Source organism: Carlito syrichta, unplaced genomic scaffold (assembly GCF_000164805.1).
Source record: "Carlito syrichta isolate Samal-C Ts95f unplaced genomic scaffold, Tarsius_syrichta-2.0.1 Scaffold308652, whole genome shotgun sequence".
Classification (NCBI taxonomy): Eukaryota; Metazoa; Chordata; class Mammalia; order Primates; family Tarsiidae; genus Carlito; species Carlito syrichta.
The window spans coordinates 253,151-267,545 of record NW_007252748.1 but is presented as its reverse complement, the minus strand read 5'-3'; the positions used below and the strand labels follow the sequence as shown (position 1 = coordinate 267,545).

General features: G+C 42.0%; 1 protein-coding gene across 5 annotated transcripts in view; it reads left to right on the top strand.

Moving 5' to 3' along the window:
• NOL10 (nucleolar protein 10) overlaps positions 1 to 14,395 on the top strand; it is a 128,392-nt gene that overhangs the window by 36,547 nt on the left and 77,450 nt on the right. For 3 of the 5 annotated variants that reach the window (XM_021716271.1, XM_008065536.1, XM_021716268.1), the window contains 3 exons: positions 4,916 to 4,994; positions 5,453 to 5,602; positions 8,669 to 8,735. In XM_021716271.1, the coding sequence (XP_021571946.1) occupies positions 4,916 to 4,994; positions 5,453 to 5,602; positions 8,669 to 8,735 (296 nt within the window). The remainder of the gene's footprint in view (positions 1 to 4,915; positions 4,995 to 5,452; positions 5,603 to 8,668; positions 8,736 to 14,395) is intronic. The other 2 variants (XM_021716272.1, XM_021716270.1) reach the window with 2 other exon arrangements.

Here is a 14,395-nt window from a genome sequence, read left to right as displayed (position 1 = left end):
CTGTCTTTTTGAGTTTCTTTTTCTATGCTTTTGACAGTTTGGATTAGTTCTGTGTTTTGGTCTTTGAGCTCTGAGATTCTTTATTCTGCTTGGCTGATTCTGCTTTCCATGCTTATTAGTCTGTTATTCATTTCCATCACAGTATTCTTTACTGCTGTTATTTCTGACATCAGCTCCTTCCTATTTTCCTCTTGTCTCTCCTCATTTTTTAAAATTCTCTCCATTGATGTCTTGATGTCTGGGTTTGTTGCATGTGACCAATCATTCTGGGGGTTCTTCATTGTTTGTCTTCCATAATCTGTTTTCTCAGTGTCTGATCTCCCAGGGGTCTGTGTGAGACCTATATTCTTCTTTTGGTTTTTCTTCATTTGTGCGGTTTTTCCCCCCCTACTTTTTCCTTCCCTCCACATCACCATCTTCTTTAATTCTGTTATTCAGTGTAAAGGGATTGGTTTTACTTCTGTTTGTTCAATCTCCTATTCTTTATGTATGCCCTCTTACTTTGTTCAATTCTGGAGTTGCACTGTAGGTTGGGGGTGGTCCTTTTTTCAGTTTTGAGATTTACTTAAGGGGGAGCTGTGATTCAAAATCTATCTGCAGGTCCTGGTATTCGCTGACAGGTGTGTGGATAATCTGGAACCCACTTCCCACTGCCTTGGAATCTGTCCGTGCAGTGGGGCTGTAGGTTTACTCCCTGAAATAAAATGTCGTTAGCAGAGGGAAGAGAATGGAGCAGACAGTGGGTTGAGGAGGGAGGTGGGGAGATAGAGGAGTAAGGGGGGAAACAAACGTGTGCCAACAAATGGAGATAGAGACCTATACTGAAACAGATAAAAACAATAGACCACAGCTACTGACAAACCAACTCCCATACAAAAAAAAGATAAAACATATAGTGATGCTAACATACAAGCTAACCAACCACCTTTTTGGTGTGCTGTTCCTCTATACAAAGATATGGTTTACAGAGAGAAGAAAAGAAGAAAAGGAAGAGGGGGGGAAAAAAGGAACAAACAGTAGGAATAGATTTAAGTCATTAAACTAACAGAATCAATGAAGCACACTCTGAGACTTTTCGTTTAAGTCCAATGTCCTTTCAGGTCTGATTTCTAGCTTTCTTTTCAAGCAGGTAAATTAGTTTGCAGTTAGGGTCAGTTTCCCCTGGTCTGCTGTGAAGGACAGTTCAGATCACCCTCTGTTCACCACTGTGGCCTATGTCCTTTTCAAGCTTGTTTCTCCCGTTTTGGTGTTGTTACGTTGAATTGCCAGCAGGTGGTGCTATCTCGGCTGCTCGCCCCAGAGGGGGTGGGGCCGGACCAGAACCGGAGAGACTGGAGATGGATGCCTCAGGGCACAGGCAGGAGACTCACGGCGGGCAGGACGTCTCAGTTGCAGCAGAGGTGGCAGTGATCCCAGCAGATCTTCCCTGAAGGGGCTTCAAGTACTGAAGTCTTGGATCGCCTCCGGCCCTGCTGGTGCGATGTGCTACTGGCGGCAGCTGTGGCGGCTGCGGTGGCAGCATCTGCGCTGCAGTGGCTGTCCAGTCCGCTGCGATGTCCCAGCAGTGGCAACGGCCGAGCTCCGTATGAAGAGCAGGCTGCGATTTTGGGATCTGCAGCCCCCGGGGCGAGAGCCAGAGACCCACTGCAGTTCTCCTTTGCAGAGGGTTTCACAGACCAGGTTGCCCCGTCGCCATCTTGCTGGAAGTCTCTATTTATTTTTTTAAGTAGAATATTGATTCACAAATGTTTTTTAGTGGTCACTTTTGTCCTTGGAGGTGGGTCTTTTTCCAGCTGTCATGATAGTGCTTATTTATTTATATTTTTATTTGAGTTGGGGTCTCACTCTCATGCAGGCTGGAGTGCAGTGACATGATCACGGCTACTGCTAGACTCAGGTGATCCTTTCCTCTGAGCCTTCCAAGTAGCTGTCATGCACCACCATGTCCAACTAATTTGTTTTTTTTAATTTAATGTAGAAATGAGGTCTCTCTACGTTGCTTAGGCTGGTCTTGAACTCTTGGACTCAGGCAACCCTCTCACTTTGGCCTCTCAAAGTATAGGTGTGAGCCGCTGCACCCAGCTGTTTGCTTATTTTTTAAAAAACAATTTTATTTTGAAAAAATGATTTATACTTAGTGTAAAAAAGATGTTAAGTGGTTTCAGAAAAACAAATAAGAGTAAAGATGACTTCTGTTTAAAAACAAGCAGATATAATTAAGTAACCAGGCTTTTTTGGTGCTTGAAGGAATTTATAGTTTTCACTATTAAATATCCATTTACACTTTTGTGATTATTTCCTAAAGAAAAACATGTAGCCGGGCACGGTGGCTCAGCATGTAATCCTGTGCCTTTGGGAGGCTGAGGTGAGTGGATTGCGTGAGCCCACGGGTTCGAGACCCGCCTGGGCAGTGAGACTTCATCTCTACAATAAATCAAAAAGAAAACCAGCCCGGTGTGGTAGCGCATGCCTGTAATTCCGGCTACTTGGAAGGCTGATGCAGAAGGATTGCCGGAGCCCAGCAGGTCAAGGCTGCGGTAGCTGGGAGTGGCCACTACACTCCAGTCTGGGCGACAGAGTGAGACTCCAACTCAAAAAAAAAAAACCAAAACATCTAGAGCCTGGATTTCTGGGTTAAACAGCAAACATGTTTTTAAGATTTTAGTACATTGCTAAGTAGTCTTTTAGAAAAGATAACATCAATTTAAGCATTTACCCACATGCTTAGAGTGCACATTCTCTCACCCTCCTTAGTCTGAGGTATCCATCACAGCATTGTTAATAATAGTAAAGTATTAGAAAAAGCCTGAGGATAGTGATTAAAATTTGATAGTACTGTCTATTTTCCAGGTACTAAGTTATTTGCATGTGTTAATTTATTTGCTGTATTAACCCTTTACTGTAGGTAGTTTTTTATTTGTTTTACAAGTTAAAAAAATATTCATCAGCTGCATCCATACTATCAACCTTTAAGAATTATGTTGCAGGCCAGGCAGGTGGCTCAGCCTATAATCCCAGCACTTTGGGAGACTGAGGCGAGTGGGTTGCCTGAGCCTGTGGGTTTGAGACCAGCCCAGGCAATTGGCGAGACCTCGTCTCTACAATAAATCAGAAATTAGCCAGGTGCAGTGGCATGCGCCTGTGGTTCCAGCTACTTGGAAGGCTGAGACGGAAGGATTGCTGGCACACAGCTGGTCAACGCTGGGTTGGCCATGAGTGTACAACTGTACTCCAGCTTGGGCGACAGAGTGAGACTCCAATCCCTCCCCAAAGAAAGAATTATATTGCTGAGGCATATTTATTAGGGACAGATAGTCTAAATATACCTTTAACTACAAAACTAAATCATTGCCTGTAGAATTTTATCACATTGTAAGAAAAACAGTGAACACATAAACGTAGCCATAGGAGAAAAGTCAGGATGTATACCAAAATGTTAAAAGTAGTTTTTTTGTTGTTTTCTTTTGCACTCTGTCACCCAGGCTGAAGTACAGTGGCATGCTCATGGCTACTGCAGCCTTGACTTGCTGGACTCAGGTTGCCTCAGCCTTCCAAGTAGCTGGAACCACAGGCGCACGTCACCACACCTGGCTTTTTTTTTTTTTTTTTTTAATTTATTGTAGAGATGCGATCTCAACAAGTTGCCCAAGGTGACTTTGAACTGCTGGATTCAGGCAGTCCTCTTGCCTCTGCCTCCCAAATTGCTGGGATTATAAGCGTGAGCCACTGTGCCCAGATTAAAAGTATTTTTTCTTTGCTAATGCAATTTTATGTGATTTTTCTTGTTTAATTAATTTTTTAGCCTTAGCTATATTATTTTTTTCTATAAACCTTATAATTCGTTACCTCTGTTGTTTAACAAAGTTCCAGAAGATGGTGTCAATACAGTATGAGAAAGACATAAGTGTAAATATTGGAAAGGGAGACAGACAGATATGTGATTATCTGAGATACTAAGTAGAATCAACTGAAAACCTGAAAATACTAATATAAGAATTTAGTAAATTGATTACAGAATATGCAAAGGTCAGTGGCTTTGGTATTTACCAGCAATGTCGTTAGAGAAGTACAATGAAAAGTTCTCCTTTAGAACAACAAAAATTGCAAAATATTGAGGGACAAGCTTAATAATTAGGCATGTGAAGAAAATGACATTTTATTAAGGAATAAAATTTGAACAGATGGAAAAAACATATCACTGTATGGAAAAATGATCCTAAAGTTCATTTTGAAAAGTAAATGACTAAATATGAAGTGGATGTGAGACCCAGGTTCTGAACAGGTGCTTCTGTGGTGTAGTTACAGACTGAGGCTTTAGGTGGCGAAAGAGACTTGATGCTAAAAGCCGGCAGCCTGGTCTGTAGGTCCTGGGCCAAGCACATAAGTGGTAAAGCACAGCAACTGTCCACATCTGATTTATTGTTTAGCACTCTTTCTGCTGTAGATCATTGCTTCTGGTGTTGATACTCTTGATTGGAGGGTGAGAAGCATATTCTGGAGTCATGGCCATACCATTCATTTATTCTTTCTTTGGTACTTTTAGAAGCTCTAGGGTGTTCACTTAGGTATAGTCTTTTATTTTAGCTGGGCATGGCTAATTTTAAAATGGAAATGGCTACACCCATGTCCAAATCTAAAATTGTTTCCTCTTAAGTAAATAAGGGAATGTTTCTATAAATTCCCTATTTTAATTAAAATGAAAGGTAAAGGTAGATTATGTTTATATGAAGATATATTTTTATTTTGATTATGAAGTTTTGGATGTAATTACTTTTTAAACAGAAGGCTAAAAGTGTGATTTTTTTTTTTCTCCCCATTAGATTTGAAGTAGAGATTCATGATGAACTTGTTATATGGAGGGAGGAGAAAGAGGTTTGGCCATATATTCATGGAGTATGAATGTTTTGCCTTTCAGGATAAACAGCTTGCCAACAATCTCTGCTTTGAAATTTAATGGTGCCTTGACTATGGCAGTTGGAACATCCACAGGGCAGGTAAATATGCTTAATTTGGAAACTTCTCATGTAAGTTGGTTTTTCAGAGGTGTGTATGTGTCGTGAGAAACACTCTGGAAAGAGAAAATGAGTCATTACTGTTTTGACCAGACTGGAGAGAGTATGCCAGAATGCTGGATTCTTCTAGAACCTTGAGGAATCTTGACTCTTGCCTTAATGGTTGGTCTGAGACGCTTTGGAGCTGGAGCTACTACGGGGCAAGCCTCAGTCACTCCTCTGATAGTGGTTTGGAACAGCATTTCAGAGTGTGTGGAACAGACTTCTGTGGTCAAAGTTAGGAATTCTACCAGGCTGTTACTCTTGGAAAGTCACAGTGGGTTTCAGTACATACTGAGGGCTCTGAGGACTTCCTGCAGAGAAGGAATGTGTTTAATAAAAATTTTCAAAATTTATGGTGAAATAGTTTAAGCAGAAATAACTTGTTATTTTTCTTTTAGGTTTTATTATATGATCTTCGATCTGACAAGCCATTGCTAGTTAAGGATCACCAGTATGGGCTGCCCATTAAGTCAGTTCATTTCCAGGATTCATTGGATTTGATTTTGTCTGCAGACTCTCGAATTATCAAAATGTGGAATAAGAACTCAGTATGTATCTTTTGTTAAAATTACTTCCTTTATTTGCATATATTCCAGTGCACCTTTATTTTTCCATTGCTTTTTTTGAGTTACGTGTGTGCTCCAGAAAGAGATACGGAGCATCATTTGGAATTGAATAGAGGGCATTTACTTCGGGACAGATAATATCCGTAGTTGGATAAAGTAGTCATGATTGCTTTAAGAAATTTTAAGAAATTTTCCTGATTTGCTGGAATGCATTTTAGACATAAGTGAGATAGAGAGAAAACCACTGTTTAAAAACATTGATCTGTGACCTGAGAAACCCCCCTACAACTTGAGACTGTTGTTATGAGCTACTAGCTATCTTTCCATGTCAGAATTATTTTGCATCTCAATGTCATGCCTTTCCTTTACCTCAACCAAATGGATTTTAGAAATGGCACCTTTACAATAATTTCTCACAATATTTTTCTTAAGAACTATATTTCTTAAGGATACTTTGATGTTCCTTCCTCGTAACTCCAAGTGCCATTTGAAAAGGAACAAAATCCTATACTGCTAGTGTTCTAATCTGTTTTTTTGTTTTTGGGTTGTAGTCTCACTCTGTCACCCCAGCTGGAGGGCGGTGGCACGTTCAGGCCACCACAGCCTCGATCTGCTGGATTCAGGCAATTCTTCCTCCTCAGCCTTCCAGGTAGCTGGAACTACAGGCATGTGCCACCACGCATGGCTAATTTTTTTCTTGATTGATTGTGGAGATGAGGTCTCACCAAGTCGCACAGGCTGGTCTTGAACCTTTGGACTCAGGCAATCCTCTTACCTCGGCCTCCCAGAGTGCTGGGATTATAGGTGTGAACCACTGTGCCCGGCCTGCTTTTCATTTTTTATTTTAAAAGCTATTTTAAGAGAATAGTAAAAAGTTCGTTTATCTAATAGATGGGAAAATGGTGATGCTTTTACGAGTTTCAGTATGGTGATGCTTTTAAGAATTCTTTGCATTTAATTAATTGGAAACTTAGCAACTTTTGTTTTTTTAAAAAAAAAGGCAGGAGAGAGAAGTCCCTTTTTAAAAATTAGTGTTCGAGATGAGGTCCTTAACATTGATTGCCTGAGTGCGTTTACCAGTCTTTTCCATGGGGGCTGCTGCAGATGCTGCAGACAACCCCCTCACAGTTCAGCTACCTGTCATAATCTGGCCTCCTGGGACATTAACTTCTGGGTTTTTAAAATTTCATTTTGTCAATTCCTAAAGTATTGACTTTACTTAGCTGACTTTATTCCCCCCTCTGGATCTACCCTGGAGATTCAGAGTTATCTTCAGAGTGTGTTCTGCCTCTCTTAGGCCCTAATTCTGTCATAGGTTCTTGTGACATTTATGTTATAGAGAGGAGGGCAGGTGTTTCACTTTTTTAAACTCTTAGAAGATTACCCTGATGATTGCCCAGGAATTGAGTTTGGAGCGTCTTGAGGGCTTTCTTGGGAATATTCATAGTGTCTTAGACCAGAACTTTCTCTGTTCTTTTTCTGGCAATTCAAACTTTTTGTGAAACCAAAAACTTTTTATTAAAACTTGATGTTAAAGCATTATTTATTTTTAATACTACAATTGCATACTTTTTATTTTTAAATATATCTAAATGACTGTTAACAGTTTGGTTATATCCTTCCAAACCCTTTAACTGCTGCATTAGTTTTCCATAATACGGGTTTCTGTAATCTGTGGCGTCTTTTCTTTTTTGTTCTGTGCTATTATAATTCTGTTTCCCCCTTCCTTCCTTCCTTCCTTCTTTCCTCTTTTTCTTCCTTTTTCAGTGGGAACTTGAGAAGAAAGGGAAGTAACTGTGTGAATTTCACTGTTTGTCTTGAATTAGGACTTGGCCGCTCTTCTTCATTGGGCACAAACTAACCGCCTTGCCTGTGCTCTGACCCAGCTCCCTTTTGCTGTGGGAGCTCACCACATCCTAATGTTGGTCTTCTAATGTGAGTTATAAATGCAAGAGCTGGCAGAAATTTTCAGCATCACTTTTTGAAATCATCATACTGTAATTGCTACAATAAATTTTATTTGAATTTTTGTGTTTCTTATGACTAAATACTTCCTCTTGACTAACACCCAAATTACTTGGTTTTGCTTGACTCGCTTGCTGTGTTTATCTTTCTCATCATCTTTTTCCACACCCACCTCCTTATCATCTTCTTTCTTTTACTTTCTTCCTCTTAATTTAAAAAACATAGCACCACATTTGCAGTACAAATGACTTAGCCTTAACTACAGATAATTAGCACCTTATACATTGATCCAATTTCCTTTCGTATTTTATATCCATTGTCTGACCTCGTCCTCCTTAAAACCTTGTGGCACATGTTTGGCAGTGTTGTCCTCATTTTCCATGTTGGCCATCTCTCCTCAGCCAGTTTCTTTGAATGCAGTTAAGTTTGGGATATTTCACAGGTTATGTGAATGTTTCTAAAAAGTTGATGCATAACTAATTTTATCCTTTCCCATATGCTGACATTATCTTTAAAACTTTGTATTTTTTGGACAAGTCACCTCTTCTGCCTGGGTTTCGGTTTTGTCATCTCTAAAATGAGAGCATTGATAAATTGATAGATAAATTCTTAGCTGGGCATGGTGACTCATGTCTGTAATCCCAACAATTTGGAAGGCAAAGATGAGAGGATTGCCTGAGTCCAGAGGTTCAGGACCAGCCTGGGTAACTTGGCAAGACCATCTCTACAGTAAATCAAAAAAATTAGCCAGGTGTGGTGGCACACACCTGTAGTTCCAGCTAACTTGGAAGGCTGAGACATAAGGATCACCTGAGTCCAGCAGGTTGAAACTGTGGTGGCTGTGGGCGTGCCACTGCACTCCAGTCTAGGCAACAGAGTCAGACTCCAACTCAAAAAAAATGCAAGCTAAATTCTTTAGGATTTAAAAAATTTAAATTCTGTCACTTTAGTTAGGTTATTTTATTTATTCACATAGCAGTGGATAGTTGAGTTATATCTCCAGTTCATTTTCTTTATATGACATTGCCAAAAGTTGTTGTTCTTTAACTATTTTAATAATTCATTTTTTGCTTATTATTTTAGGGAAAAATATTTACTTCATTGGAGCCAGAACATGACCTTAATGATGTTTGTCTCTATCACAACTCAGGTATGCATTCTTGTTTGGATTTTTTTTTTTTTTTTTGGTTTTTTTTTTTTAGTCAGAGTCTCCCTCTGTTGCCCAGGCTAGAGTGCAGTGGCAAGCTCACAGCCACCTCAACCTCGACCTGCTGGGCTCAGGTGATCCTTCTATTTCAGCCTTCCAAGTAGCTGGAACTATAGGCATGTGCCACCACATCTAGCCAATTTTTCTTGATTTGTTGTAGAGATGAGCTCTCACCAAGTTGCCCAGGCTGATCTTCAAACCCTTGGGCTGAGGCAGTCCTCTTACTTCCGCCTCCCAAAGTGCTGGGATTATAGGCATGAGCCTAGGTATGCATTCTATAGTGAAAGATCATTTGGTGAGACACATCTAGGCTATAATTTTTTGGGTCTTAAACTCATCTTCAAGATAGCATTTGACTTGGTTAGGACAATTCTTGGATGTTTTACTTACTTGGAAGAATTAAGAGCAGAAAGTGGTATGGATGATTCAGAAAATGGCACGCTTTTTTTTTTTTTTTTTTTTTTTGAGTTGAAGTCTTACTCTGTCACCCAGACTGGAGTGCAATGGCATGCTCATGGCCACTGCAGCCTTGACCTGCTAGGTTCAAGCGATCCTTCCATCTCAGCCTTCCAAGTAGCTGGAACTATAGGCATGCACCATCATGCCTGGCTAATTTTCTGATTTACTGTAGAGATGAGGTCTCTCCAAGTTACCTGGGCTGGTCTCGAAGCCCTGGGCTCAGGCAGTTCTCTCACAGCCTCTCAAAGTGCTGGGATTACAGGCATTAGCCACCGTGCCTGGCAAAAAAAAAAAAGGCGATCTTAATGATTCAGTCCTCAGCTTGCTTAGCTGTCAGTAGCAACTGGTAACAATATACAGGTGGGTGGCAGGTGAAGTGCTTTCCTAGTGTGCTTTTTAGCTCTTTTGTGTGATTAGTTATAGTTATGGAAAATGAAGGTAGGTATTTTGAGATGACTGGAATTGCCTGATACTATACACATGACTCATGAAGCCATGGCTTTGGTATTTTCTAAGTTGTATGCTGTTCAGTAAATTACATGATAGATTTCAAAATGTAGCAGTACATTTAAAGCAAATCTGTGAAGAATTTCAAGTATGAGATAAAAATGAGAGAACAGCTTCTACTCTTCAAGCAGTGTACTCTGAGGAGAGATATACACAGGTGATTTTGATAGAGGGGACACAAGGCAAAGTGTGAAAAGTCTTATCCACGTATGTGCAGACAGCACTTTGGCAACGTTGAGCAGAGTAGGGTCACCCAGGACAACCAGGGGGAGTGTGGAGAAGGTTTTGATTTGCACTGAGCTTAGAGCACTGAGTGAGTTTCATTTAGGTGGAGTTGGGGGCTGAGGTGATCCCTTTGGGAGAACAGTGTAAGACTATCATGACGGATGGGCTTGTGGAGCTTGTTTGGGGAGAGGGAAGAGCTTCTTGTGCCTGAGCTGTGGTGGCTCTGGGAGGTTTGAAGTGGCATGCAGAGAGTGACAAGTGGTTGAGGTCTGGGCATGACGTGTTGAATGGTTTCGGCTCTATGTATTGTCAAACTTGTTCAGACAGTGCTTTCAGAAGGCAGGTCTGTGCATTGTGTAAGGGGTAGATTGGTTTTGAACTAAAATTACTAGGTCGTGATTGGTATTCTGAGCTGAGACCAGGAGCACAAGTGAGAGCACATCTGGAGAGAAATATTGTGGCTTCTTTTTTAACATGAGTATTAGGAGGTGATAGGACAGTGGCAGTGTCTGGCAGAGCATCTCAAATTCGGCTGCCCATCAGAATCAGCTGGGTAGCTTTTAAAGCACAGAGTCCTTGGCCTCATCATGGGTGTACTGAGTGACTCCCATGATGAGGCCAAGGACTCTGTGCTTGAATGGATTCACAGAGTTTGACTTGGGAGCCATGTCTGGTGTACAGTAGATGTGATCTCTAGATAAGTGGGTCTGTGGATATAGTTTTGAGACATGTGAATAGAGCTTGTCCCAGAAGCAGTGGGAATGAATGAGATCACCAACGAGGAAAGTCTGGAGTGAGACAAGATGTGAGCAGGCGCAGGTTCATTTGGAGGGAGAATGAGGGGGAGGAGCCAGCTGAGGAACTTGGCAGGAATGGACGGAATGAAGTGAGAGGACCCACGGTGTTTGAAGTACAGAAGAGATGCAGTGGGCATTGCTCAGCAAGTATGAAGTATTAGAAGTTGGGGGAAGAAGGGAAGAACTGAGATTGAGTGAATGCTGTTATGTTACCAATCTGGGTGATGGAGGCTGTAGTATAAATTTAGCATTTAATCTTTTTATAGCTGGTCAGAGGCCCACATTTTTTTCCTTTTTACTCTGTTTTCTTTCTTATCTCTTAAGGGGTCAGAAAAATAGGGTACTTGGTTCGAAGTTGGCCACCCAGCTGGTGAGTGACAGAGCTTTAGCTGGCACCCAGCCTTCCTGATTCTGGAGCCTGTACTCTTCCTAGTTACATGTGACTTTCCTGAGAAAGATGAGAAACTGTGAGACTTGTAATCTGTGTTTCATCTGTGATAGTTGAGGATTGTATTATAATCGTGAGGCTGAAGTTATTCAGGTGAGTTCAGGAGTAAACTGCAGGTGTGAGTGTTTGGGTCCTTGTTGGGGTATGGAAATGATGTGCCATGGGGTCTGGGCTAGGTAGGAAGGTTTGTAAGCCAGGTGGAGTTGAGGTTGGAGCAAGGGTGAATAGCAGTGGGAGTGACAGTTTGAAAGGTGCAGAGAAGTGGGGAGAGAAAGATGCTCACATCCTGCGCTGTTTGGTAGCCACTAGCTACACGAGGCCATTGAGGTGTACACTCTGGATTTCAAAGACCTTGTATGAGATAAAGAATATGGAATAGATCATTAATAATTTTTATATAAATTACATGCTGAAGTGAAAATGTTTTGGACAGATTAGGTTAACAAAATACATTAAGATTAATTTCATCTTTTTAAAAATTTTTTTATTTTTTTTGAGTCGAGGTCTCACTCTGTCACCTAGGCTGGAGGGCAGTGGCATGCTCACGGCCACTGCAGCCTTGACCTGCTTGGCTCAGGCAATCCTTCCGCCTCAGCCTTCCAAGTAGCTGGAACTACAGGCTTGTGCCACCATGCCCAGCTAAGCTTTTTGATTTATTGTAGAGATGAGGTCTTGCCAAGTTGCCCAGGCTGGTCTTGAACTTGTGAACTTAGGCGATCCTCTCACCTTGACCTCCCAAAGTGCTTGGATTATAGGCATGAGCCACCACGCCCAGCAATTTTATCTTTGTTTTTTTAATGTGGCTTCTAAAAATGTGAATTTTCCTATATGGCTTTTGTGATATTTCTGTTGGAGAGTGCAGGTCTAGACTTGGAGATCTTTAACAGTCTAGGATGCTCATAAGGCAGCAGTCCTCAGTCTTTTTGGCATCAGGTACCGGTTTTGTGGAAGACAATTTTTCTGCACACTGGGGAGTAGGGTGTGGTTTCAGGATGATTCAAGAACTTTGCATTTATTGCGCATTTTATTTCTGTTGTTATTATGTTGTAATATGTAATGAAATGATTATTATGAAATTATTGTTTTGATATGAGTCTGCAAACAATTGATTTATTTGGACTCTGTGCAGACAAACCTCACTGCTAGTGTTAATCTGTATTTGCAGCCGTTCCCCAGCACTAGCATCACCACCTCAGGTCTACCTCAAATCATCAGGCATTGGATTCTCTTAAGGAGCACGTAACCTAGATCCCTCATATGCACGGTTCAGGATAGGGTTGATGTTCCTTTGAGAATCTAATTCTGCTGCTGATCTGACAGGAGGTGGAGCTCAGGCAGTAATGCGAGTGATGGGCAGCCAATGTAAATACAGATGAAGCTTCACTTGCTTGCCCTCCACTCACCTCCTGATGTGTGACCCAGTTCCTAACAGGCTGCAGACTGGTACTGGTCCGTGACCCGGGGGCCGGGGACCCCTTTCATAAGATAGACGGTATTAATAGTGCTTGTGCATGGCTCAGTTGATAGGGATTGTTGAGGCTGGTAGGCTGTCTCAGTTTTTCACTGTGACTAAGAATTCTCAGAGGACCAAAGAGACCTGAAATAAGTTCCTGTTTGTTGCTACTGCTGCTCCCACCTGCTGTGCATACCAAGCTGCAGTGCCTACATACCCTGCTCCACGAGGCAGGCCTGGAGGTTGGACTCTCCTTTTGGTCAGCCTGACATTTTTGACCTTTTAAGGTCAGTTCTCGTGTATCTTCCTGGCCCCCACCTTTAATGGTTGTAAAGGTCTATTAACTCACAAAGGGTATCATCACTTGGTAGAAAAGTCGCCCCCGCTTTTTTTGAGTCAGAGTCTCACTCAGTCACCCAGGTTGGAGTGCAGTGGTACACTCACGGCTATCGTAGTCTCAACTTGCTGGGCTCAGGTGATCCTCTACCTCAGCTTTCCAAGTAGCTGGAACTACAAGCATGTACCATTATGCCCGACTAATTTTTTGATTTCTGTTTTTTTTTTTTTTTTTGAGTTGGAGTCTCACTCTGTTGCCCAGACTGGAGTGCAGTGGCCGCTCCTGGCCACCGCAGCCTCGACCTGCTGGGCTCCGGTGATCCTTCCACCTCAGCCTTCTGAGTAGCCGGAATTACAGGCATGCGCTACCACGCCCGGCTGATTTTTTTGATTTTGTAGAGATGAGGTCTCGCTGCCCAGGCGGGTTTCGAACCCGCAGGCTCAGGCAATCCACTCACCTCAGCCTCCCAAAGGCGCGGGATTACAGGCTGAGCCACTGAGCCCGGCTTGATTTCTTATAGAGATGAGGTCTTGCCAAGTTGTCCAGGCTGATCTTGAACCCGTGGGCTCAGGCAATCCTTTCACCTTGGCCTCCCAAAGTACTGGGATTATATGCATGAGCCACTGCACTCGGCCTTGAAAAGGCTTTTTTAAAGAATACTTAGGCTCATCTCAAATTATAAAGGAACCAATTCTTCTTTAGAGTCTTGGTCTTGCTCTGTTCCCTAGGCTGGAGTACAGTGGCATAATCATAGCTCACTTCAGTCTTGAACACCCGGACTCAAGGGATCCTCCCATTGTAGCCTCCCAAATAGGTAGGATTATAGGTGCTCACCACTGTGCCAGGCTAAGTTCAAAAAAAGAAATTTTTTTTTTCTTTTTAAGTCAAGGTCTCTCATTCTGTTGCCCAGGCTGGAATACAGTGTATGGTGATGGCTTGCCATAGCCTTGAGCTCCTGGGCTTAAGCAATCCTCCTATCTCAGCCTCCCAAGTAGCTGGGAGAACAGGCATGCACCTCTATGCCCAGCTACTGTTTTGATTTTTTTTTTTTTTTTAATAGAGACAGGGTCTCACTATATTGCCCTGGCTGGTGTTCAACTCCTGGACTCAAGCAATTAAGTTTAAAAAAATTTTTTTAGAAATGAGCTCTTGATATGTTACCCAGGCTGGTCTCAAACTCCTGGGCCTAAGTGATTTTTCTGCCTCAGCTTCCCATGTTGTAGGGATTACAGGCGTGAGCCACTATGCCCAGCTAAGGAGCCCATTCTTAAGATTTGACCACTGATGATGGATGTTAGAATCAAAAGGATGATGGAAAGGAAGGGTAATGTTAGCAGGTTGTCAACCTAGGTTACTGCTAAGGAAGAGACTTAAAAT